We start from the raw sequence: 26,779 nt of genomic DNA on the forward strand, positions 1-26,779 counted from the left end.
TGTAAAAACAAATTTATTTTGATAATGAATTAAATTTATTTTAATAGTTTAATAAAGTAATGATAATTTTGACTTCGAATTATGAATATATAAAATTAGGGAATTATTACTCAATGAATGAAGCAGTTGAATAAAGAAAATGCAATGAAAATAATGTGAAAAATAACGAATTTATTTAAATAATGGTTTTAAAAAATGAGGTTATAAAGTAAATTAATTTTAATAAAATGGGTTAATTGAGTAATTTGATTGTATAATCGTTTAAAGGAACAAAGAGGAATTCTTCTTCTGCTTTTTTTTAATAATTAATAATATAAATTACTTGAAAATTACGTTTACTTTGTAAATTTAATTTTATTTATAAAAGAAAATAATATTTATTCTGAACGTGTTTTTAAAAAAGTTTGCTTATGAAGTGTTTCATTAGAAAATATTATAAGTAATTTTTCAATTTTATTTTTATTTTTAATAATTTAAATATAACAAAAAAATATTCTAAAAAATATATCATATTTTTCTGTTTTTAAGAATAAAAAAAAAGAAAGTAATTTTTGGGTTCCAAACATATTTTTTTGATTTTTTCAAAAATACTTACCGAACAAACCCTTAAGTAATAACCGGCCATGAGAAACAATTTAGTTTCCGGGTAACAAACAAATTTAAGAAGAGGTTTTCCGAGTGTGCAAACACTCCACTCCGCTTGTCACCTCATGTGGTCACGGACTAACGGCGTGTAGGTTCTTCAAACGGCGTGTATTGTATCCCTCTGGCGTGTGTTGTGAGAGAAAAGTCCAAAACTACCCATATTTCTCTGCTTTTTTTTTTTTACTTCGTCATCTTTATTTCTTTTATGGTTTAAAGGATATGATAACTTTTTCACAAGAAAGGGAAGGATAGGAAGGAACGAGGGATACGTTTTTCACCTTTTTTTTCTTGAGAAAAAGTGGGTTGTCACGTCTGATATGAGGGAGGAGCGTTTCAAATCCTAAATGCATCATACATTCACTTGTCAGTTGGGTTGTCAATTTTTGTATAATGCAAACCACTTTTGTCCTTCTAACATACCTACATTTTGTGACATTGAACTCAATAAAACTTTCGCCCTTTGAAAATGATTGTAGAAAAGTTTTCTCAGATAAAAATAGGATATTTTTGACAATTATTTTCAAAAACAATTTTCTTATCTCCAAAAAAATAAAAATAAAAAATATGATTGACAATTAAAAAAAAAAAACTGTTTTTAGTTTTATATATAAGATGTTCTCAGATAATTTTTTTTTTCATTTATTTGTTAAGGGTTGTTTTAAAAAATAATTATATAGATATATAAAATGATTAAAAGTAAAAATCTAGATATAAAAATTATATTTTAAAATATTAAAAACAAGATAAAAATATTTTAAATTTTTAAACAAATTTTGTTCTATAAAACATTAGCAACATTTTTTAAAAATTGTTATCAAATATTATTTTTCATAATTGTTTTTTTAAATAGTTATCAAATAGGGTCTAATTTTTTTAAAATGATACTATTGTTGATGTTAAGCCAGTTGGAGTCAGGTGGACTTGTTTCCTACTTCGTACTTCTTGAAGGATCCATCTAGCAGCACTAGAGTCAAACAGGTTTATTTCCTACACAAAATGATGTCCGAATAGGTGACCCGAGCACGCTCTTCCAAACCTTAAGTTAGACAAGAGTAGTTCTAGTTATTTTTGGGAGAGAGTGAGCTTTCTCGCACACGTAATTTGTTTGTGCTTTTCGGAGGGTTTATATAAAGTTGATAACACCGTCATTATAGTGTTGAGTATATATTTTGACCTTCCTTTGTAATGATGACTGTCTTAAGGGCGATTGGGCAATCATCACAATTAAGGGCGATTGGTAGGTGTCATTTGCTGACGTGCCAAGATCTCAAATCGTGCAGCTATCTATCTCCTCGGCTTATCAATGTTTGGGATTATGTGCAGCAATTAATTCACATGGACTTGTGGGCTAAACGGAGTCTCGTTGGCCGTTCAAATGTCAAGCATGATCACGAATGCCAGAGGTCTTTAAGATGTGATTGGACAATCCTTCCCGTTTGGGAGTTCGGACTCGCGATGTCGTTTGACCCTTTAGGGGAAATGAACCCTTTCACTTCTGGTGTCAAACGAATCTTATCTTGATCTAGACGGAACGATTCGAATGAGTTTCATACTTATTATAGATGACTAAAATATCTGAACTAGAAAGGGACAAAAATATCTGAACTAGAAAGGGACACGTGGAGGGAATCCCCACAACTATCTTTTAAAACAATATTTTAGATATTTTCATTTGTTTATAGTATTTTAAGCCATAATTAAAAATATTTAGAATATCTTGAACTTTTTATTATTATTATATATGGGTGTGTAGTAGTTTTATAAAAATTAATTTTTAAATAATATTGTTTATATTGAAGTCCTCGAAACATAATTTTATTCTAAAAAATATTAAGAATTACCAAACAACCCTTTCAATCCCTCATTGGTTTCACTATTCTGTACAAGGTGTTTCATTGGTTTGTATCTAATGTTTTTTACAGTGTCACATTATTTTGTATTTATTTTATATTGTTCAAAAGTATTTGTACCATAATCTTATATATTTACACCTTTGATTGATACCAAAATTTACCATACACTTAAATAGTCGGACTTAAAACTTCAGTATGGTACTAAATTGATAACATAGATTTTTCTAAAATTTAAATTGATAAACGGTAGAAAATCTAATTGAAATATTAAGATGGGTTTTTTAGAATTTCAAATTTTATTAAACTAATATATATATTGAACATAGTATAATAATATCCATAATTTTAATTTTATGACAAATATAAAGTTATGTTTGGTTTCGGGGAAAAGAAGAACATATTAAAAAATGATATTTAAAATTATTAAATAATTTTTATATTTTAAAATTATTTAATACGTATATAAAAGAGTTAAATAAATAAAAAAATATTTGAAGTAATAATTTATTAACTTTAAATTTATTTTTATTATTCTTCTTCTTTTTTTCATATTTCTATTTATATGTTTGGTTCTCAGAAAGTTTGAAAGAAAATGTGAGAGAAAAAAAATAGAGAGGAAAAGTAGAAAGAAATAAAAAGTAAAATAAAATATAAAATAAATTTAAAGTTAATAAATTATTTTTATATATTATTTCAATTTTTTTTATGAATATAACTCTTTTATATATAGATTAAATAATTTAAAAATATACAAATTTCTTAATAATCTTAATTATATTTAACTTTTTTTTCTCATTTTTCATAGTAAAATCAAACATGAGAAAAGCATTTTCCTTATAATTTATTTTTCTTTCCCTAATATTTTTTGGGAACCAAATATAATCTAAATTTTCTGAAAAATCGAAAAATGTACAAATCAAAATCAAATAAAACCACACAAGTATAGTTTGTGGGTTTCTGTCTATAAATAAATAAATTAGAATTTAATTAAAAATAAATCAATTCAATTTCATTATTGGGTTCTTAAAATATCAACCTAAACCTAATTGTATCACCCATAATTGAAATCAATTAATTTTTGGATTGCATTTGATAAATGGACTTATAAGAATTAAATAAGAAAATTGATTTTCTCTTAAAAATTATTTGTGTGATTAACTAATTATTTTGTGCGAGAAAGATTACTTCACAACACAATTGTTTTGTATTCTACCCCTAATTTGATAAATGGCTTTATCTATTTACGTAAATGAGAAAATTGATTTTTTGCTTGGTATACTTATTTTGTGCTAGAATTTGTGGTGAAAAATTGACATCGAAATCCAAGTATTTTGTATCCTATCTCCCCTTTGATAAATGGATTTTTGACCATTGCATGATATTTTTTTTCAATTTTTTTAATAATAATGATATATATTATAAAAAATCAATAATAAATGATGTAAAAAAAAAAACACATGAGAGTGCACACACACATATAAAAACACACGACATCGTGCATGTGTAATTAAAGAAACTCATAAAGGAGCATGAACCATATATTGAACCGAAATTTTACAAATTTAAATTTTTTTAAAAAAAATTGATAAAAAAAACTTGGCCTAGTAGGAGTTCCTGGTTCGAACCACCTTTCCATGAATTTACATATTTGTTAATTTGTTCCCTACATCTCTTTCTTATATTTTCACATGCATAATCTTGCAATTTTTCAAAAAAAATAATAATAATATTGATAGTTAAACAAAATATAATTTTTTGGACATTTTTTAATCATTTATTTTCATATAGGTTTAATTATTAGAAAAGTATGATGGTTTTGTTATCGCCATGATTCATTTTTTTTTTAATTTATTCAAAGCTAAATTAATTATAATATTGAAATGGTTGTATTTTTGTCTTATTGATATTATTACAAAATAATTGGCATTGAATTCTTCAAAACTTTTTTTTTTCCTTGGCCATTGCAGTTTAATCTGCACTTAAATTATTAAATTATAACAACAATTATGTAAAATAATCTTATGGTATCCTTTGCCTGACTCGTCTTGAATTTTTTTATTTTCACCATTCACATTTCAATTAATTAATTAAATACTATTAGATTGGGAAACTTGATTTTGTTTATTTTGCTCAAAATGTCAGGTCGAGCTGTCCGATTAGCTCGTGAGGTTGAAAGGGGTAACGCGATAAAATTTTTTAAATGTAATGATTGCTAATTTTGTTTCTATTATATATTTAACCCTTTTATATTTAGGGTTCTGTATTTTTAAAGAGTATGATCGTAATTGACAAGGTTTTTTTCGAGAGTTTTACCGTTATAATTATTTTTATTATTTTGATTAGTGAATTATTGAGTGTTGGTGCACTCCTTAAACGTAGGGATCACATTGATCATCGAACCATATTAAAAAATTTATTTTATTTTATTCTTGCGTGATTTGATTAATAAATGTTTGAGTACATTTTATTATACTTTTTTTTTATTATTATTAAATTAAACTCTCATGAACAAAATTTAATAACAATTATCTCAATTTGTTGTGAAAGATACAAGGCAGAGATGATCCACAAATGGATTCAATAAAAGAAAGTAAGATAAAATAGCAAATCTGGTGGAATTTTTTTTTTTTTTCCATCACGCCTTCTCATTTCCATATAAAGACAAGGAAAATCATAATAAAGTTGTAAAGCACAACAAAAAATTGATGGATATGTGGACCCTTATTTCTAAATTTTACTCCAACCCGAAGTACAAATAAATGGAATCAAAATATGAAATATCGGGATATCATATACAAAACAATCAAGTTAAATTGAAGCTCTTGTGCACATATAACACCTTTTGATTAATAATACCCTTTTCATATATTTGGTATATTGCTATATACATACAAATTGGTACTAGTAAGACACTCTCAAAAATAAAAGAGAAATGGAAATTAAAAATAAGACTTGGTGGTGTTTGTTTTTTTGGCTTTTTGCTGAACATAATTTAATTTTAAAATTTAGGTTGTTTGTTTTTCTACTTTTTTATGACTTATTATAAACTTTTTATTAAATAGAAAAAACTAAAATATATAACTTTTTCTAGATAAAAAAAAAATAACATATTGATTTTTTTTTACTTTTTAAGACTTAATAGAAATAAAATACTACAAAAACAAACAACCTAATATTTAACACTATTAAGCATTAAAGTTTTATTTAGAATTAAGTAAAAAAACAAACACTATGAATTTTTTATTTTTTACAAAATAAAATTTGAAACCATATAATTTTTAAAATAATTTTGATTTTATTTTTTTGGTATGGGAAAACTTTTCCTATATTGTATTAAATACTTGCATTTGATCTTATTTAATCATGTGTATATTAAGGATGTGATTAAGAGATTAGGATATAAAAAATATGGTTCTATATAAAGTGGTGTTTGTTTTTTTTAACTTTTTTAAATTGTTGTTTTTTTTTTTTACTTTTTGTTAACTTGTTACTTATTTCTTAATTTTTGTTTGCCTCAATAGAAAATATTGAAATATTGTAATTTTTCCAAATACTAAAAATAATATATTAATTTTTTTTTTACTTCTTAATACTTAATATAAATAAAATATTAAAAAAATAAACAACTTAATTCTTAACACTGTTAAACACTATTTAGTTTTAAGTTTTATTTGGAATTAAGTCAAAACAACAAACAATACTAAAGTAATATATCTAATGTAAAAAAAAAAAATTATTAATGAGAATATAGTTAAGATGCAAATTTTGAATATATATATATATATATAAATTAAATGATATATATTGAATTCAACAACTTTTTGTCATGTCTTTTTTAATTTCGTATGGAATATGTGTATTTAATTTTAGTATCAATTATAATGCTTTAATTAAGAAAAATAAAACAATCAATTTAATAAGTATATAAACTAAGGTTCCTTATAATTGATAGGATAAAATGTGTATATCATAAGATATTATACCCAATTATATTAAAAAAATGCATATTTTATATCTGATTATAATAAAAAAAATGCATATTTTCAAAGAAAAATAATATTTTTAGATACTATATCAAATGACATGATATGCAAAGGTAGCATGTTTAATGCCATATTTTATGTTATTTTTATATTTAATTTTAAAAAATAAAAATAAAATAGAGTATACATTATTTTTCAATGTTTAAAAAAAACAATTATATTACATTCCAATATCCTATCATATCACACATCAAACAAGAGATAAAATGTGTTATTTTCTCTTTTATCTTATCTCATATTATACTAAACCAACCAAACATAGCATAAAAATTTTATATTTCAGGTCTTGAAAATTTAGCTTTTTTATATGTCAAATTTGTTGCATATTTTAATTTATAATTTTGATGGGTTTAAATTGTTTTTTGTAGTCAGTGTTCAATTAGTGTCCTAAATGACCAAAATTTTATTATAGGAAAAAATAATAATAATTAGAATAAAAGTAAAGGTTAAATATTTTGATGCTTTCTAAATTTTTATCATACATGCATTTTTAATCATATTATCTACACTTATCACATTTTTATCGTCTTCATGAGTTCATGTTCTTCCAATCCATCATAAAAAAATAAAAAAAAAATACTTCACCATCAGCTATAATTTTTGTATCATAGCCACATTTATACTTTATTTTCACATCATTTATACATTTATTTAATTCAAGTTGACAAGACATTCAATATTATTTCGAAACATTTTCTCTTATTTTTATTCGTGATACTAATATTGAATAACATGATATGTATTATGAATCAAAATCTTATAAATTTAAACTTTTAGAAAAATTCGAATCTTGTTCGGTGAAAGCTCATGAGTTCTCATGTGTAAGCTTAAAAAAAAGCTACACGTGAATGAGGGTCTCAAAGAGTGAAGAAAAATAAAAATTCCAATGAATTTTGGTTTTCTTATAATGATTTTTTATTATTATTTATAGCTCTTATTATTAAATGAATTTATATTATAAAGTACATCAATCAGTTATGACTATGGGATTAGCAATTATTTTTAATTTGTTGTTCTATTTTTTTAATATAACCTCGTTTTTAAAAACTACACAAGTACTACATTGTACCATCAATTTATCTTTATATGTATTTAAAATCATAGATTGGTGAAGATGAATAAAAGATGTAATGGGAGTATGAAATTAAAATTATTAATGTTTTGAAATCGTGTTTTATTTTAATTATTAATTAAAAATCATAAAAATAAAATTAATTGATTAAAAGGAATGAAATAATTTTCATATATGTTGTCAAAATATGATTAAAAAATAATGGAGGGTTAGATATTTAAAATTAGGTTTTTTGGGTTATTTTAATCAAATAACTTAATAAATTATAATTTTATATCAATAATTTTAGTAAAATGTGATTAAATGAGTAATTTAATGGTGTAATAATAATTTTAAAATTTGAGGAAAATAGAATTTCTCATCTATGTATATGTATGTAGATTTTATATTTTAAATATGAATATTTAATAATTTTTTTTTAAGTAACGATATCCTTCATTTTATAAATAACTATATTTCATGCCATTGACTTTGAAAAATACAAAAAGAAGCCACCAAAACATACAGGGGCCTTGATGTAATTTCATCCAGACAAATGAGTGCCGAAGCGGCTCAACGAAACAACTAAAAATGCGACACGTGTCGAAGATGGCAAATATTTAGACCACATTGTACGGTCAATAACTTCTGAATCTTATCTCTAAATATAATTAGCAACGCGGCACCGATAACTATCTCTGCAATGCAATCAGGTAGGAAACTCTCCAACCAATGACATGACAAGAAAGAAAATCTAGCCACTCAAACATTGACGCGTGGTAATAGGAGCTTAAACTTACCTTTTTCCTCCTACTACCATGTGCTGCCGCAGCAGCCTATCATCTCTCATAAATTTCAGATATTCGGCACATATTCCAAGGCCCACCCGATTTTTTGGCCCCTCGCCTAAAACTGCCTTCCCGTAATCATTCAATTATTCAAGGAAAATGAAATAAATAGTTTTATGTATTTTAAAAATAAAACATTTATTAAATACATCTCATCATTAGCTTTGTTGGATAATTCTTACAAAATAAAACAAAGGACCTTCAATTTCAGACATAATTACACCTTGTGCCACTATTTAATGAAAGATTTTTATCATCAAGAACTAATAAGGCTAATTAATTTATTTAGTAACGCAACACATCATTTTATAATTTACTTCATTAAAGTATTTGATTGCAAAAATTTTAAACATTTAGTATATCTCTTGACTAACGAGACTATGATTTTGTTATGAAGTTATTAATAAAATGTATGTGATTTTGTATGAAATTTAGAATATTTATATCATATTAAAAATAAATGTGAGTGTGTTTGCGTGTATCATTCTAAAACGGTTTTTTATTTTTAAAAGTAGAAAATTGATTTTGTAAACTTTTAACATTAGTTTATCATTGTTTTTTGAAATGATTTAAACATAAATAAACTTTAGAAAATAAGTATAAATTATTTTTATTAATTTTTAAAAATAAAACAAAAATAGGACTAGTCATGGTTTTTTAAACTTATTTTTAAAAGCTGTTTGTTAAAGAATAAAATACAGTTTTTAAAAACAAGTTTAAAAAACATGACCAATTAGACCCTAAATAATTCAAGTTTTAATTTTATTCAATAATGTAATGTATATCTCATAAAATTATATAATGTAACCTTATAAAAAAGGTAGAAAAATATTAGGGTAATTTTGAAAAACAATTTGTCTGTATGAGATTTTTTTCAAGTTTAGTTTAAGAACTGAAACGCTTAATAAAATTATAAGAAAAGTAATTTCCTAATTATGGGATTTGAATTGGGTTTGTGTATTATATTATATATTAATAGTAAAATTACTCACCCACCAATCATTGAAGTTCAAGGGTGTTTTCGTCCTTTAATAAATCAATAAATAATAAATTAAATAAGCCAGCGTGGCCGCGATATTGAGAGAGAGAGAGATGTAGAAGGCTATAGCGCTTTGCCTGAACTGGAACTGAGACCACACAGCACCACATTTTTTTTAAGGAGTTAACGCCGTTAGCGCCCGCTCTAACGGTGACCAGCACCGCACATCTCTCCCGTTTTCTCTCTCCGCGATCTCGTCGGAGCTCTCCTCGTGTTTATCGGAGCAAGGTCCGTTTCTTTCTCGTTTTCTTTTTTTTTTTCGTTAATTCGAACAAAAACTTCGATCTTTCTCTTCGATTTTTTTTTTCTCTGTCTCCGTCGATTCTCCCTCCGGCGGGCCTCTGTGAATCTCGCCGGAAATTCGCCGGAGAGGAGGAAAGGAGGAGGAGAGAGAGAATTGTGAGAGTTTGAGTTTTGAAAATTTTGAGAATTTTATCTTGTTTGATTTTTAGAATAGAATTTTGTATAAAATATTGGGAAATACATGTGGTTAACGTGCAATGCAGGGAAGAGAGAGTGAGAGGATGGTGGAATCAAAGCTTTGGAGGTTATTGCACGGCACAGATACCTAGATCTCTTCATCAATCTCTCTCCCTGCCTTGTGCCGTAATCAATTCCAAATTTTTGAAATTTTTTTCTCTGCCTCTCTCTGAGTTTAAATTCTTTTTTCGCCATTTCTCTCTCCGCATCTCTTCGCTCACGGAAGCTTGGTTGGGTGGTGATGTCGGTGGTAATTTAACAGGTTGGGATTTTTATGTTGTTTAATTCTTTTGATCGTTTGAATTTTTTTCAGGTCAAAGGTGAATTTTATAAAAATAAAATAAAAATTGAAAAAGGATCATTTTTTGTTTTTCGCGGTTGCTGGTGTGATCAGCAGTTGAAATAGGGGTTTTCGTCGCTTGATTTTGCTTTAGAGTTGTTTGAGATCTCTTGGAAAATTTTCCTCAATTCTTTTTGCTTGGCATTTCATTTTTTTTTTTTAAATTTGTTTTGGTGCTGAATTCTGAGAAATATGCTTCTTGTCAAATTGATATGAAATGCTTATTTCTTTCTCTTCGCATCACGGTAATTGAATTTATGCTTTTTTTTTTTTTTTTTTCCCTTTTCCATTTCTGCAATTTAGCTTTTTTGCTCGCTGCTAATTTGGAATTCCGTATTTCGGAATGATTTCACTTTTTCTTTCATTTGCTGAAGGGGAAAATTTTGAATTGTCTTTATAGATGTGCATTCAATTGCGGGAGCCAGAAACGGAACTTTCTGATTGAGTTTTAATTTTTTTCTCTTTTGGGGGTTTCTTGCTGCTGGGTTTTATTATGCCATCAAAAATGACAGACTTACATGGTTGGTCTCGGTCCTCATACTTTTCTGAGGAAGCATGCTTGCCTAGTGAGGTATTGATTGCATAGACATCTTTCTATTCCATTGAGAACTCATAGTTATACAAATTTTTAGTTGGTTGAGGAATTCATGTAATGTGGTACTGCACCATTGAGGAATCGAGAGACTCAATTTTCTGTCATTTCTTTGTCCTTTTCTTGTTTTTGATGCCAATGCTCATTTTCCCCTCCATCTTCATGATTTGCAGAGACAAGTTGGGTTTTGGAAGGCAGAAACCATGGCTGACCGCAATGGTGAGTACTGTTGCTTACTTGCTTTATAGGATAAAGATTGCCTTGTTTCAGTGCATATTAGTATGCCCTTGCATTGGATCTAGATATAAGTAGGAATCCAAGAATTTTGTAGAGAGTGATTTGCAGGAAGATATATTTTGTTTTGCTTATTTGTTTTTCTAAGAGGATGTCTTTTTGACCAACTATCATGGCTTTAGGAGGGGGAAGGACCCATTACCTTCTTCGCACATGTTGATAGGTGGGGGACAGTAGATTGATTTATCAAAGCAGCCATTGTTGGTCATTTTGATAAATATTGATCATATTCTTTTAAATAAAAGTCCTTTTTTTAGATATGAGTGAGATCAACGAGGGTTTTTGTACCTTAATTGCAGCTTTTTTGGATGTTTTTTTCAATTGAATGCTTGTTGTGTATGGGTCCTAATTTCTCAGGATGCTATTTACTTTTTTAAAAAAAAAGGGCTTTTGAAGGATCAACATCTGGGTGATCAAAAACCTAAGCCTCGACATTAAATGGGAATTTTTCTGACCTCCTCGAGTTTGGAAATTTTGGGTGTGATTCTATCTGGTTAAAATGTGAACCTTTTCCTGAAACCTAGAAGGAAATTCTGGCCACAGAATAAACACAGCACTTATCTACTTGTTTGCATACTAAGTTGTAAAGTGTATTACAAAGTATCTTAATAGTTTTATGAGGTGAATGGAGAGAGGCCAAACATATATCCAGGGTCAAATATTTACAAATACAAATAATAACTTATTTTTGCCATTTAGAATGTTTATTGCAGATATCTTGAGGTTCTTTCATTTAAAAAATAAAAAGATAATTTTTTTTTACATCTGTTGCATAGCATGTTTATTGTGCAATTATTACACTTGCATGACTCTGCCATGATAACCTGTTGTATTACTGTCTTACTGGTGTCTTCGAACCCAAAACTCCTCTGTAATCTAAACAGAGTCCAGTGTAAGATTGAAACGAAACTGTTTCTTAGGCTGCAAATTCTATCATAAGTAGGGGTTGCAATGAAGTTGAATGGTCCAATGAACCTCCAGGTTTATTTGATAGGAAGGTTCAGGTTTGAGTTGGATTTTGTATAGCATTCAGGTTTATCATTACCATCATCAAGTGGTTTGGTACATTGCCCTAGGCGTTGTCAGCAAAACTACCTCTTTGAATGATCAGGCATCTAATCCCATTTCAAATCTGATCTGGGCTTGTGTCAGGATTGGCCTTTTATTTCATGGGAGTGTTGAGCTGGCTTTTCCCAACAACAAAACAGCTGATCGCATAACTTGGTCCATTGGTCCCATATCCACCTTGTTCCCAAACTCTTCACTAATGCATGTTTAGATTGTGGGAAGCACAAATGGAAACTGTGCTTCCCAATATGGGAAAGCTGGAAAGTGATGGATGTCACTTTTCTCTATCCACTCTCTTCATGTATTTTTGGGAAATCATTCTAAAAAGTACATACAGAGCATTTATAAGCATCTCTTATAAACAGGAACTAGGAACCAAGAACCAAGGAACTACTTGAATCTACGGGAAAAAGGTGGCCTGAAAATTTACCTATACTGGTCATAGATATTAGCAAAAATAGTGAAAAACTTTGGAGGCATCCACAGGATCATGGATCCTTCTTTCACAGAAATACACTGTTAATGTCTCCTTTCTATTTCTAAATCTTTGGTAGTGAATGTGCAATTTAGAAATAGAAAGGAAGTATCAACAGTGTATTTCTCTGAAAGAAGGATCCGTCCTCTTGTGACTGCTTCTTGTTGGAATATTTCTCAAATTCCTGTTTTGACTTGACTCATATTTTATTAAACTTCCTTTTGTGTCCAAATTCTTGTATAAAAACTTCTTTTGGGATTCTTTTTTGAAATAAATCCATTCTCCTATAGGTTTAGAATCTCTATAAATATTGTTAACTCATAAAGATGAAGAGTTATGAGCTAAAGGTGGACCTTTCGCAAACGTTGTTTGTGCAAGGTTAAATAGTAATTTGGGAATCATATTTTCTTTAATTGCGAAAAAGCTCGAAAGCTTTTGGACCTTTTGTTTTCTTTGTTTGGATTTAGTGGATGTTCCCACAGTTGGCTCAAGAGTTACTGCTAGCAGATGAAGCAGTGGATAATAACCACATTTTTTTTGTTTTTTTTTTCTCTTTTGGTGCATGTGGGGAGTGCTTTGGTGGAGCTTTCAAAGAGGAGGAGCATTCTAACCCATCCTTGAAAGAACTTTTCCTCAGAATTCCTTACTAGTCCTTAATTCGTTTGGTGCCATACAATCTTTCTTTTTTGGATTTTATTTATTGTTTATTTAGAGGCTAGGGGTTGTAGCCCTTTGTTTCTCTTTTCATCCTCATTTGTTGTTTCGCCCTTTGACGTTACATGTTGCGTATTTGGGTTGTATGCCATATATATATATATATATATATAGATGAAGGGAGAGAAGGAAAAAGGTGGACCTTTTTTTAGGGCTCAACTTTGGGCATTGACATTGGGAACAAGAAAATATGAATTGTTTCAAGTTCTCTATAACTTCTTTATGGTTAATCTGGCAAAACCATTGATATTAGAGCTTTAACTAGCCCTAGCTAATGGTACCATAGCTCACATTGACTCCATCAATTGGTACCAAAGCTTAAGGTTCAATTTGAGATCCAATCATTTAAAAGAACATAGGATTGGTTATCAGCCCTCCAAATTGGTATATGAGCTTCAATTGGTAAGGAAAGTTTATACACATGATATCTTTTTGCAATAAGAGCAAGGATAATCATTTTTAAAAGTTTCCATGTGGACTAGTGCAATTGGCAACTTTGATGGTAGTGTACCACAATTTGATTCTCAAAGACTGTTCAATACCTAGCGTCAAGCGACTTCAATAAGAAGCACATGTTTGGTGATAATGGAAATTGATACTCATTTCATTCAAATTCCTTTTGAACGATATTTATTTTACTTTTTTTAGGAATAGATTGATGTGTCTAATGAGGAAATGATTTTAGAAGCTCTAAAGGGCCTTTACTTAGTTTTATGAGAGAAAGGAAAATTTATAAAGATGTGAAGGAGGGAAAGATATGCCAAGACAAGTGGGAAATTGGTGTCTAAGCTTCCACTAGCTTAATAATTTCAATAGCCATAGTTGGGATTTAATGGAGGTTGACAACAAATCTATATTTTTTATTGGATGTGCTATGCTTTTAGGGGTTTAACACTTGAGAGTTGGCCCTGAACAATGCCTTTGTCTTACATTGCATGTGATTTACTCCTGTATAGCAGTTTATTCTATTATGAATGCAAGACTTAGTTCAGTTAAATAGGGAAACTAGGCTTGTTTTCTTTAGAATATTAAACTAATATGCTTAGGGATCTTCAAGTTTGACACACATGTATAGAATGGCAAAATTTGAAAAATTTTGAAAATTTGGATTTGTATAGGTAGTTATATATTTGAATTATATGGTGGATATGAGAAATGCAAAGGCTACACTACTTGCAATTGCCAACCAAGAGGCATCTGTGGCGAGGAAATGACAATTAGGAAAACTAATTTTCAACCTTCCATTTAATCAATGATTACCAAATCTTTTATACTCAACCTTCCATATAATTGATAATTACTATATCTTTTGTGTGAATATTTTAAGAAGGAATTGGAATTTTATTTCTTGAAATAAAGAAAAGAGAAAAGGAAGTGTAAGGTATCTTTCAAAATGAAGCATGAAATCTAATCGTAGAATAAAAAAGCAAAAAATAATCTCATCCATGGTTATCAAAGAATTAACAAGAGATCAACAAAAGGATGCTTTGATTTGTTGCTAGGGGAGTTTCATAAGGAAGAGGTAGAGTGAAGCTTGGAAAATGAAGTTGCTAAGCTTATTTGAGTGTATTTATAGGGAACAAAATAGGAGAATACTCAAATTGATGAAAATTTTAGTGTGATTTAAAGAAATAGGCCTGAAGTTTTGTGGTTTAAGGATTATTTAGGGGATGGTTCATGTTAAACCATGATTGACTGATAGACTATGTATACAAAGCTAACCAACTATTAGTAGTCCACCTTACGTTAGACTTCTCCTACATTGGGTTGACAAATGGGCACTGAACAAGGCTCTAATGCTACATTAAACTACCATTTTCCTCCAAAGCTTAAGTTGTTAGGTAATAAGCTGACAATGCATATCAAGTTGTGTTAGCTTTGTAGTCTGGTTTTATTAGATTTTGTTGAATGTTTAATGATAGCCTTAGCTCTTGTTTTGGTTTTATTTTGTGGTATCTTGTATACTTCCCATGTATTAGGATTGGTCTTTCTCCAGTGCTTTTTTTTCTTTTTATTATATAATATATAATCATCCATCAAAAAATAATATGAAATTTTGGCTTAAATTGGTAGTTTTAACATGGTATCAGAATTTCTGGGAGGTCATAGGTTCAAACCTCGTTGTTGTTTACTTTCTCCATTTATTGAGCTGAAATACAAGTCAAAGAAGAGTGCCCTTTTGGCATGGTGTGAGGACTTTAGCCTAAGTAAGTAGGGGTTGATATATGTTGTTGGCCAATTAACTAACAATTTAAGATGTTGCATCCATATGCATTGGTGGCTCAATTGGCTGGTGTGCCCTCTCATGAAGACATTGCTAGTTCAAATCTTTTGATTTACCCAATATCACCTCTGAACAAATCTTCTATCTGTGAAACTTGGAATCTAACATCATTTTGTAATTTCTTTTTCTTTTTTTGCTTTTAATTAAAAATGTGTTTCTTTATTTAGGCTCTCTTTGCTCCCAGGGTGACGGGGACAATTATGAACTTTGAACATGTACTATAATGCCCTTACAAATATATAATTTCTCTTTTGGTATATTTTTTAATGACTTGTCAAAATTTGAAAATTTTTAGAATGGTAGTATTTATTAGATTTAAGTTCAATCATGCATTAGAATGCCATACTTTTTTAAGTTGATTTATCATACCACTAGGATTTAGTATTGGTTTATGTATTACATTTAAATTGGTTTGTATTTTGCCTGTTTTGCTCTTGGTATCTTTCATAAATTTTTTTCATATGTTGCTCTATGCTTCATTTTTTTTTCCATATATGTGTAGTTTACATGTTTACATTTCTTTTCTATCTATTTTCCAATATGTGAAAAATCCTTACAATACATGATACAATACATGGTATGTAAAAATAGGGAAACACATGATAATTTCAAAAGATAAAAGTTCATCTCTGATCTGTTTTATTCTCATGCCACTTGAAAAATAATCAGCATCTTCCTAGTTTAGATAGAGATTCAGTTTTACTTGGTAGAAACACACAAAGAAAAAAATCCCAAACATAAGATTCATTATGACTCGTCTTGTTACTTTGTTAACCGACCAAATCTATAGAATAAAACTCTATTATGACTGCCAAAGAGCAATAAATAATGCATACTTAACCTATAGATAATCATGTATTACACGCTTTTATCCCCAAAGGGAAATTCGTGGTTTTAAAGCCCCGCTGGAAACAGGAACTGCTCATACATACATGGAAAAAAATTGCTTATGGCTGAAAGTTTGGTAAAATACTTCAAAGAGCAGCATAAGTTTTTTATGGTCTCACTGCTGATGCTCTATAGGAGCATACGGAAATGAATATCATTTAATGGATTTTTAAGAGAATTTAATCCAGTCAGTTTCTTGTGGAAGAATATAATAGCTAGTATAATATTTCAAATTACATTTTGGTACTAAGTTGAAGAAAATTGGAATTAAGCCAACAGGCTTTCAATAACAGGAATTTACTATTATCCCTGCATTCAAGAGGACCAGATTGGTGAAGAGAGTTGCAATCATTTCATGAGTTTGTGCATGGAAGATGCTTGGACATGGACTCTAGTTTATTGAACATTTAGGCCTGTAAAGCCAATTCTTGAATTTATTGATATTATTGCTGTGTGAAACTTGAGTAATAGTGGATGGAATATCATGAACAGCAGGTGGCAAATCAATTGCTTCTTCACCCATGGAGAAACTTATACCAACAGAATCTCAGACGGTGAATTGCTGGGAGCAATCAGAGCCCTACCTAATCCGGGACCAGAAAGTGAATCTTAGCTCCGAAAGGCATGCAGTGGGAGCAGAGAGAGTAGTCAGAAATTCCTTGGATATGTGGAGAACTGTGGAACATGATCTAGGGACAAGATCTAATGCAAATGTACATTCAGCATCCTATTTTATGGAAGGTGACAAAATTAATATGACTGGTTCTCAGTATGAGAATGGTCTGTTCTCAAGCTCACTGTCAGAATTATTTAATAGAAAGTGTAAGTCTCCTTTTCCCATCAGTCCACTGGTGTCAGTTCGTATGCTTTAACTGCTAAATAGTTGTCCTACTACTTCTTGCATTGATGACTTGAATCAGTTTCCAGCTTGTTGATTTTCTGAAGCTATTGATGCTGATTGATTGGTATGTGTGTTCCTGTTTTTTCAATATGGGTTTTTGTGGTGCAGTGAGATTATCATCAAACAATGGACTATATGGCCATTCTGTTGATACTGTTGCCCCTCATCATGAGGAAGAGGACCTTTTTGAATCTCTTGAGGAAATTGAGGCCCAAACCATTGGAAACCTCCTCCCTAATGAGGATGACTTGCTTTCCGGAGTGGCTGATGTGCTTGACTATGTTGTCCAACCCAGTAATGGAGATGATTTAGAAGATATAGACCTTTTTAGCAGTGTTGGAGGGATGGATTTAGGGGATGATGGGTCCTCTGCAGGACAAAGAAATTCTGAATATCCTGGAGGAATGTCTAATGGTCAGCTAGGAGGATCTAATGGTTCAGCAGTTGGGGAACACCCTTATGGTGAACATCCTTCTAGGACACTGTTTGTGAGAAATATAAATAGCAATGTTGAAGATTCTGAGTTACGGATCCTTTTTGAGGTATTTAATCTGACTTTATTTCTATCAATGTTTTTGTCTCTTTGGGTGCACCTGTTTATTAATATTTTCTTCTTGAATGCACAGCAATATGGAGATATTCGTGCCCTTTATACGGCCTGCAAGCATCGTGGTTTTGTTATGATCTCATATTATGATATAAGAGCAGCCCGAAATGCAATGAGAGCACTCCAGAACAAACCATTGAGGCGTAGGAAGCTTGACATTCATTATTCTATTCCAAAGGTGTGATACTTTATTTTCATCCTATGTAGAGCATGTGGCATTTCTTGCTTTGATTAAGTAATCCTCATGTTAGCTTTGTAGTTATCACTTGTTAGGATAATCATTATTTTTGCAGGTATGCTGTTTTAGTATGTTCATCACATGCTTTATTCACTTGTACATGAATCTTGTTGCTTGACTCATTGCCTTGTGGGTTATCTTTGTTAGGACAACCCTCCAGAAAAGGATGTTAATCAGGGCACCCTTGTGGTCTTTAACCTAGATCCTTCTGTAACAAATGATGAACTACTTCAGATATTTGGTGTTTATGGAGAGATTAAAGAGGTGAGTTGTTTGTGAGTTTTCTGCATTGCACTTATCAAGTACAATTGGGACATGAGTGATTTGGCTAGTTCCTCTTCCTGGAATGCAGATCCGTGAAACTCCACACAGAAGTCATCACAAATTTGTAGAGTTTTATGATATAAGAGCTGCAGAAGCTGCTCTTCGTGCTTTGAATAGAAGTGATATTGCTGGGAAACGGATTAAACTTGAACCAAGCCGTCCTGGTGGTGCAAGACGGTGGGTATTGTCCAAGCACAATAACTATCCCTTTTTCTTCTTTCTTTTTCTTTGTTTTCCTTTTTACTGTAGCCTATTTTGAAATTAGAAAATTATTTCAGAAGATATTTTATTTAACAATCAGTTTTAGACAGAAAGTCCAAAACCTGCATTCCTACTTAATGATGGTGTTTGATACTTCTAATTAAGTTTGTTGATAATATTGACTGGGACTGGCTCATTTTAATTTGTGATAATTTATTTTGGGTTAATTTTTTCTTTTAGAGTTTATTTCTGAATTTTCCCCTTTTCTACAGTTTGATGCAACAATTTCCTTCTGAGCTGGAGGAAGATGAATCAGGTCTTTATCTGCAACAGAATAACACTCCTAACAATTCAACAACAGGATTCCCTGGTATGGTTACTGCTAATATGATACCCTGCTCATAGAATATGGATTCTAGATAAAACGTGTTTATGTTGTCTCATGAAGCTTTGTTAACAGGACCAGCTTCACTTGGAGCAATTACCTCTAGCAGCATGGAGAATGGAACAATTATGGGAGTACACTCTGGAATCCCATTTCCTATTAGACCCTTCCTGGAAAATGTGTCTCATCATGGGATCTCTTCTAGTGTTCCGAACACCTTACCCTCTCTCTTGTCTGTCGAATCAGTTGGCAGTCAATCTGGTCTTGCTGAGTCCAGCCGCTCACAGGGCCAATTGAAATTTGATTTTCGAGGCACACAAAGTTTGCACCCTCATTCACTCCCAGAGTATAATGATGGTTTAGCTAATGGTGCTCCCTGCAATCCTGTGGGCACCATGGCTGCCAACATCAATCCCAGGCCAGAAAGAATTGAGAATAGGCAGTTGTCTGGAGCAAACTCGAATGGCCTCACAGTTGAACTTAATGATGGTGGTAAGTGTGATGAATCACTAGGTTGTTTTCATTTTTATGCATCTGTTCCCTACTCTTAAATAACTGTTAAAGCCATACATACTGGTACCAGGATGAAAGCTTTTGCATTCCCAGAAAAAAAAAAAATGTAAATGAAAGAGGGCAAAATATGCAATTGTGATATGCTTGCAACTGGCCTTTCTCAAGCCAGCCAGCTTGCTTTCCATGAAGTCATTGTAAATGTCTGAAGATAGTAGAATAGAGCTGATGCATATGCTTCATGTATATCCTTGTGCTGTTTTAGAATGTGGAAAGGTGGAGAAACCTGCTAACTTCTTGTCTTATCTATTGCTTTTTGTTTGTAGATCACAGTATTTGTGTTTTAAGTGTTGGTTGGGTATTCATCACGTTGCTAAAGTGAACCTTCATAAAGTTAAGATAACAGGGAGCTTCATGCAATGAATAATTAAGCTTTTTTTTTTTAGCTAGAAGAAACATGGAATTTAGTCAGTTGAATTTGATTTTTTCCATTATACTGAAGTAACTGATCTCTGCTCTCTTGTCCAGTTTTTGGTTCTTCTGGAAATGGAAGTTGTCCTCTTCCTGGACATCATTATATGTGGAGTAATTCGCATCACCCTCAGTCTCCAGGCATGATGTGGCCGAACTCACCATCCTTTATGAATGGGATTGGCACTGCTCATCCTCCACCTAGATTGCATGGACTTCCTAGGGCACCATCTCATATGCTGAATACTATGCTATCTATTAATAACCACCATGTGGGATCAGCACCAACTGTTAATCCTTCTATCTGGGACAGGCGGCATACCTATGCTGGGGAATCCTCTGAGGCTTCTGGGTTTCATCCAGGTTCTCTTGGGAGTATGAGAATTTCCAATAACTCACTGCATCCTTTGGAATTTGCTCCTCATAATATCTTCCCTTCTGTTGGTGGGAACTGCATAGATCTTTCCATTCCCCCTAAAAATGTTGGACTGCACTCCCATCATCAGAGGTGCCTGATGTTTCCTGGCAGAAGCCAACTGATTCCTATGATGAGTTCCTTTGACCCTCCTAATGAGCGTTCTAGAAGCCGTAGAAATGACAACAGTTCCAATCAGGTTGACAACAAGAAACAATATGAACTTGATATTGACCGCATACTGCGAGGGGAGGACACCCGGACAACACTCATGATAAAGAACATTCCCAACAAGTATGTGGCATTTCACTTTGATTCTATTTTTCATAGTTGTATGTTTCTTATCGTTTTTTATAGGTTTGTTTCCAGACATGCAGGAGAGAACTACTTATCCTTGAACTTCACTACTGCTATTTCCAGTGTGTACTGGTTAGAAATGCAGGAAGGAAATTAAAAAATAAAAATAAATCCAGCCATACAATGCTATGATCACTACCTTGATAGCATCTCCTTTTAGCCTGAGTGCATCTTGCTCGAGTGTGTTTCATTAGGGCTTATGAATTGAATTCTAGAACTCCTCAGGCTCTATCGTGTTTCATGGAATCACTGCCTTGGAATTAAAATCAGAGGTCCAATATCAATTTCACCTTCAGTTGCTTCAAATACCAACGGATTTTTGAATTTTTTCATACATCTAAAATCCATGAAAACAAAGAGTCTAGGGAAACAAATTTCAGTGTAGAAGCAAGATTTTTGACTTACTACTAAAATACAATTCCAAGTAAAATCAGATGCTAGACAAACTGATTCAGCCATACTTTTTTTGGTTGGGTTGTTGGTCTCAGTGCTAGATATTGATATTCCTCCTAGCTGTTTTTTTTCCTGCTTGATTTTTGAAAATTAGTGCTTCTCTTTTTATATATCTTTCTTTTTTGCCCATGTTTATTTTCTTGTAATGCTTATACATTGCAAATTGCCCAGAAATATATAACCAGTTCTGATTTAGCAGTAATAAGAAAGCAACAAATTCTATAGATGACATGTTATATTGCTTGAATATGAGGAGCTAGTGCCAATGCACCTATTCATATTGACAGCTGTGTTCATTACACAATTTCATTTGTGTCTTCTTCCAAATTGTAACCGTTAATTGAGTGATTTTCCAAGTTGTGTCATTTAGGTCTAGAAACCCTTGTGCCTCTCCAATGATATAGATGGGAGTTTTAGTTTCCATTCACGTTCGTCTGTTTTTTGCAAATGCCTTCACTTACATATACTTACAACCTCACTGCAATAGAATAAATCTTTCAGATTTGTTTAGTTGTTTTTTCTTGAAACCTCTTCTTGCTTTCTTACTAGTTCTGATTTTGAATGATGATAATTGCAGATATACTTCAAAGATGCTTTTGGCTGCAATTGATGAACGCCACCGGGGGACTTACGATTTCATTTACCTACCCATTGATTTCAAGGCAAGTGCATTTTTTACCAGAAAGAAATGCTTTTATCATGTAGAGTGGGGATGATGATTGAGGGAGGAATCACTATTACCATTTAAATTTCACTTTGGCTTCCTTGTGTGTTATACAATTCATTTGGTCTATACCCCTTTTTATTTAATTATTTAATTTATTTATTTTTGCAGAACAAATGCAATGTAGGGTATGCCTTTATCAACATGACCGATCCTTGCCAGATTATTCCATTCTATCAGGTTTGTTTCTATTAAGTTATAAAATGACTAAGGTGGTGTTTGTTTTTTTGACTTAATTCTAAATAGAACTTAAAACTAAATAGTGTTTAATAGTTTTAAGACTTAAGTTGTTTATTTTTTTAATATTTTATTTCTAGTAAGTATTAAGAAGTAAAAAAACACCAATATGTTCCTTTTAGCATTTAGAAAAAGCCAAATATTTTAGTTTTTTTTATTTAACAAAAAAAAATTAAGAAATGAGTAATAAGTTAACAAAAAATAGAAAAACAAACAATCTAAAATCTGAAAGCAAATTGCTTTCAGCAAAAAGTTAAAAAAACAAATACCACCTAAAAGAGTTTGTATGTTACCATTAGAGCTTCTCTCGAGTTACCTATTATGATTCATTACTTGAAAAAAATTTAAACCCAATTTTGGCAGGCATTCAATGGAAAGAAATGGGAGAAGTTCAATAGCGAAAAGGTGGCATCACTTGCATATGCCCGCATACAGGGAAAGGCTGCTCTCATTGCCCATTTCCAGAACTCAAGCCTGATGAATGAGGATAAGCGATGTCGTCCCATTCTCTTCCATACTGATGGTCCCAATGCAGGTGATCAGGTATGAGGATCTCTACATACTTCACATAGAGGACTCTAATCAGTTATACATTTACCTGGACAAGAGGAAATCCAGAAACTTGAAGATAAAGGCAACCTAACTTTAATGAGGGAACTTTCCCTGAACATTTAATAGCGAAGCATGGGCTTCAATCCCCTAGACCTATCTCTGCTAGGGAAAAGAACAGATCTGGACACAAAAAATAATAATGATGACATAAATGTAGAAATCTTATATGGACCTTTTTTCTCGGCAGGTGCCTTTCCCAATGGGAGTAAATGTTCGATCTAGACCTGGAAAAACTCGAACCAGCTCCAATGAGGACAACCACCAAGGAAGTCCACCAAATTTGACAACTGGGGAGGACTATTCGAATGGAGACTCATCTTCAGGTTCAACAAAGGATTCAGACTGAGCAAGCCATTTTTTATTGTGGGCACTAACCTTATTAGAGGGACTGAGACCAAGTAATTTGAATTGTGTCCAACCCAAATCCTAATAACCGCATATTAGGGATGGCTGACCAAAAAGAAGAAAAAAAAAAAAAAAGAACCACTTTTGATGCCTCTGAAAAGCCTCTTACACATTTAGAGTACAAATGCTTAGACAAAAGCTAAGTGTTATTCCAGTTTTTGTGGGGGTTTCTGTAATACAGGGACGGTTAGAAAAAAGGAGCAACAGGTGGAGCTTCAAAATTTTGGGTGGTCTGGAGAGTATTATTTAAAACTATTACATATGTACAGGAGTCACTGAGCGCTGAAGATATATTTTCGAATATGATCCCAGGAGGCTTCTTCTCTGGTATACCTTTCTTTCTCTCGCATTTTCCTCATCCGGGTTTTTTTGATCTTTTTCACATTGTTGGTTTTCTTGTTTGTGTGTGTAATTGCTGAGACTGAGAGGTCTTTGATGTGAAAATTTTTTGTAAGTGATGACCTGAGGGCACTTTGTACCATTGTTATTGAGGGAGATGTCGGGTCCTTACTATATCATGACTTTATGACATTTATCTAAGGGTGGATACTCTTTTTTTTCCTAAATCGTCCTGATGTACTGCTTGATCTCATAATCTGACACCTCGTTCTCCACTCAATGTTTCGTAATGCTTTTATTTTAGAGAATATATGCTGCTGTTGACCCAGCTTTTATGTATTAAGTTGCCTACAAGGTTGAGTATCAGCAATGGTATCAACCTATATCTATGGTTTTATATAATAAGGAATACATTTATCATGGATTTGGAGTCCTTAACTCTACACTGCTTCACTTGAGCCTCTCAATATTTAAATCAACTAGGTATGGGAATGGGATAGATTCAGGGCGGCAACGGGTTATTATATGGTGTTGGATTTGTATCGTGTTGAGGACTTGAGGTGAGAAATGGTAAAAATTTACTAAATCGAATATGACTCGTTTTATAATTGTGAACTTGTTTAACCTATTTGATAAATGAGTGATTAGATCATGTATGGGTTGACAAAGACTAACAAATAACATGATTGTGATTTATTAAACTTGTTAATATAATTATAGCCTATTAAACCTATTAGTACCATAATTGTTAAAAATGTATAATATAACGAGATAATATATTCTTTTGTAAAAATTGGTGCATACCATAATCTATATTATATCTTTGGCGTATCTTATGATAAATATACCATACAAAATATGATATGAGATGTCTCGATACAATGATACATACACCTTTGATTGCTTTTCATAATTTTTTAGAATAATTAAAGATAATATTTTTTGAAAATAAATTATTATATTAATTGTTTAAAATGTATGATAAAATTAAAAATTGATTGTCAAAAGAGATAAAATAATTCTATATGAAAAATTATATTCTTATTATCAAATATAATGTTTGAAGTTAATTAGATTTATTTTTACAATGAATATTATAAAATTTTTATTTGAATGATTTCAATTTTAACATTAAAAATAATGGTAATTAATGAATAAATTTTTTTACTTAATATATTAGTTTAGTAAATATAAAAAATTGAAACTTTGGAGCCGAAGAGAGATTTCAACATGTGTGATATATGTCTTATTAAATTTTTAGATATAAATTTAATAAGTTTTTTTTTTATGAATTTTGTGATAAAACTATGCATTAAACAAAAACAATAAGAAAATATGTTTGACAATTATAAAACTGGAAATGGTTTTCTATTCTTAAAAATAAAAAACAAAGTGTTTACAAAGAATTTTTGTTTTTATTGTTTTTAGTTGTTTTCATTTGTTTTCTAAAAATTGTTTTAAAAAATAATTATATAAATATAAAAAATGATTAAAAATGAAACATTACATATAAAAGTTATTTTTAAAACATATTTAAAAACATAGAAAACAGATTAAAAATATTTCAAGTTTTCAAATAGACTTGACTCTATAAAATATTAAAGAACAATTTTTAAAAATTATTCTTAAAAACTATTTCTAAAAACTATTTTAGAAAGCAATTCCCAAACAAAGCCTAATAATTGATTTCTAAATGGTCATTAGAAATGGTATGTTCACTCTTTAAATTGGAAAATAGTTTTATAATTTTAAAAACATGTTGTACAAATGTTATATTTATTTAAAACAGTTTTATAAAAATTTGTTTTAAACTTGTTATGAAAATGGGTTATTTTGAAAATAAATTTTAAATCTTTTCTGTGCACCTTCTAATGGAAAAAAGCAGTTTTCACTTATTAAAAACATATATATATTTGAATTTCTAAATAGGCCTTTCAGAACCTTCCTGATATGGTTTTTGCAAATAAGTTTCAAATAACAAATTTTGTGAAAAACTTTTAAAAATAATTTTGTGAGAATTATTTTTAATCTAATTTGTATTCTCGACTTATCATTTTAAAAAATATCATATATTTATGCATAGTACAAAATATTCGTTAAAACTTGTCCTATAAAAAACGCTACTTTTTAAACCGTTTACACTTTTTTAAATGTATATCTACAATAAAAACACTCCAAAATAACTAAAATTTGTCCTAAAAAACTTTTTTTTTTTTAAATTATATGACTATTATTTTAAAAATAAAACTGTTTCAAAAAGTAATTCTTAAACATATCAATAATTTTCTTCCAAAATAAAATGTAAACTGCTTTGAAAAATAGTTTCTAAACGACATATCATTAATTTTCTCAGAGTTTCCCCGTGTCTTCTAGCAGACGTTTCGTTTCACTTTCAGGATGAGGCCCTGATCGTACCTCTTGTGTTCCCAACAACAGGACACCAGACCTTGTCCATATAGCTCATTTTGTGGTGAAGTCTCTTATCATTGAATCAAGAATGTTATCACAATGCATATAAATATTCAGTTAAACACATCATATCATACCCTTCGTCAAGTAAATGGAAGTATGGAACCTTAAAAGAGTGCACAGAATACGGCAGTAGGAATTTAATTCAACCATTAAATCTGCCTGCTTTTTTTCTATTTGGACACCAAAAGGGCTGGCAACCATTTCACACTGGTTCCGCAAATTCTGTGTTAAGTAACTTTTAGTTTTAACTGTCGATGGATTGGTTTCAACAGCCCGATCAAAGCAGATATGCAACAGTACTACAAGTCTGAACAAGAAACCAAACCCACCCCTCAGATGAGATTTCATGGTTTAACATATTCCTGCGAAAATGACATGCCGATCTGCATTTTTTGTTCTGAACTAGGCCAAGGACCCTAGTCTAAAATAAACCTCCGGTATAGGCACATATGCAGAGATTGGGGTGTAAGGATTCAGTGTCAGCAAAACTAAAATCTTAAGCTGGTACCATTTT

At 30.7% G+C, this 26,779-nt stretch overlaps 1 protein-coding gene across 7 annotated transcripts; it reads left to right on the top strand.

Moving 5' to 3' along the window:
• The first annotated feature begins 9,509 nt into the window (after positions 1-9,509).
• On the top strand, positions 9,510-24,073 carry LOC100260954 (protein MEI2-like 4). 7 transcript variants are annotated; one of them, XM_059735942.1, is made up of 16 exons: positions 9,510-9,707; positions 9,986-10,221; positions 10,700-10,870; positions 11,065-11,110; positions 17,110-17,436; positions 17,624-18,057; positions 18,142-18,300; positions 18,508-18,624; positions 18,713-18,861; positions 19,158-19,255; positions 19,346-19,762; positions 20,309-20,960; positions 22,054-22,138; positions 22,312-22,380; positions 22,801-22,980; positions 23,237-24,073. In XM_059735942.1, exons 3-16 carry the CDS (start codon positions 10,793-10,795, stop codon positions 23,393-23,395), a joined length of 2,970 nt encoding a protein of 989 aa, XP_059591925.1. In that variant the 5' UTR covers positions 9,510-9,707; positions 9,986-10,221; positions 10,700-10,792; the 3' UTR covers positions 23,396-24,073. The 7 variants fall into 7 exon arrangements, with proteins under 7 accessions (XP_059591925.1, XP_010657314.1, XP_059591927.1 ...); XM_010659012.3 differs by having other exon boundaries at positions 9,519-9,707; positions 17,107-17,436; XM_059735947.1 differs by having other exon boundaries at positions 9,527-9,707; positions 10,812-10,870; positions 17,107-17,436.
• Positions 24,074-26,779: the final 2,706 nt, after the last annotated feature.

This window comes from Vitis vinifera, chromosome 1, assembly GCF_030704535.1.
Source record: "Vitis vinifera cultivar Pinot Noir 40024 chromosome 1, ASM3070453v1".
Lineage (NCBI taxonomy): Eukaryota > Viridiplantae > Streptophyta > Magnoliopsida > Vitales > Vitaceae > Vitis > Vitis vinifera.

Bases quoted from the DNA above. Each gene is read 5' to 3' on its own strand.
- LOC100260954 (XM_010659012.3), top strand. From the start codon at position 10,793: ATGCCATCAAAAATGACAGACTTACATGGTTGGTCTCGGTCCTCATAC. The intron at 18,862-19,157 runs GTGGGTATTGTC...CCTTTTCTACAG, and splicing joins CGTCCTGGTGGTGCAAGACG to TTTGATGCAACAATTTCCTT. The intron at 22,981-23,236 runs GTATGAGGATCT...TTTTCTCGGCAG, and splicing joins GTCCCAATGCAGGTGATCAG to GTGCCTTTCCCAATGGGAGT.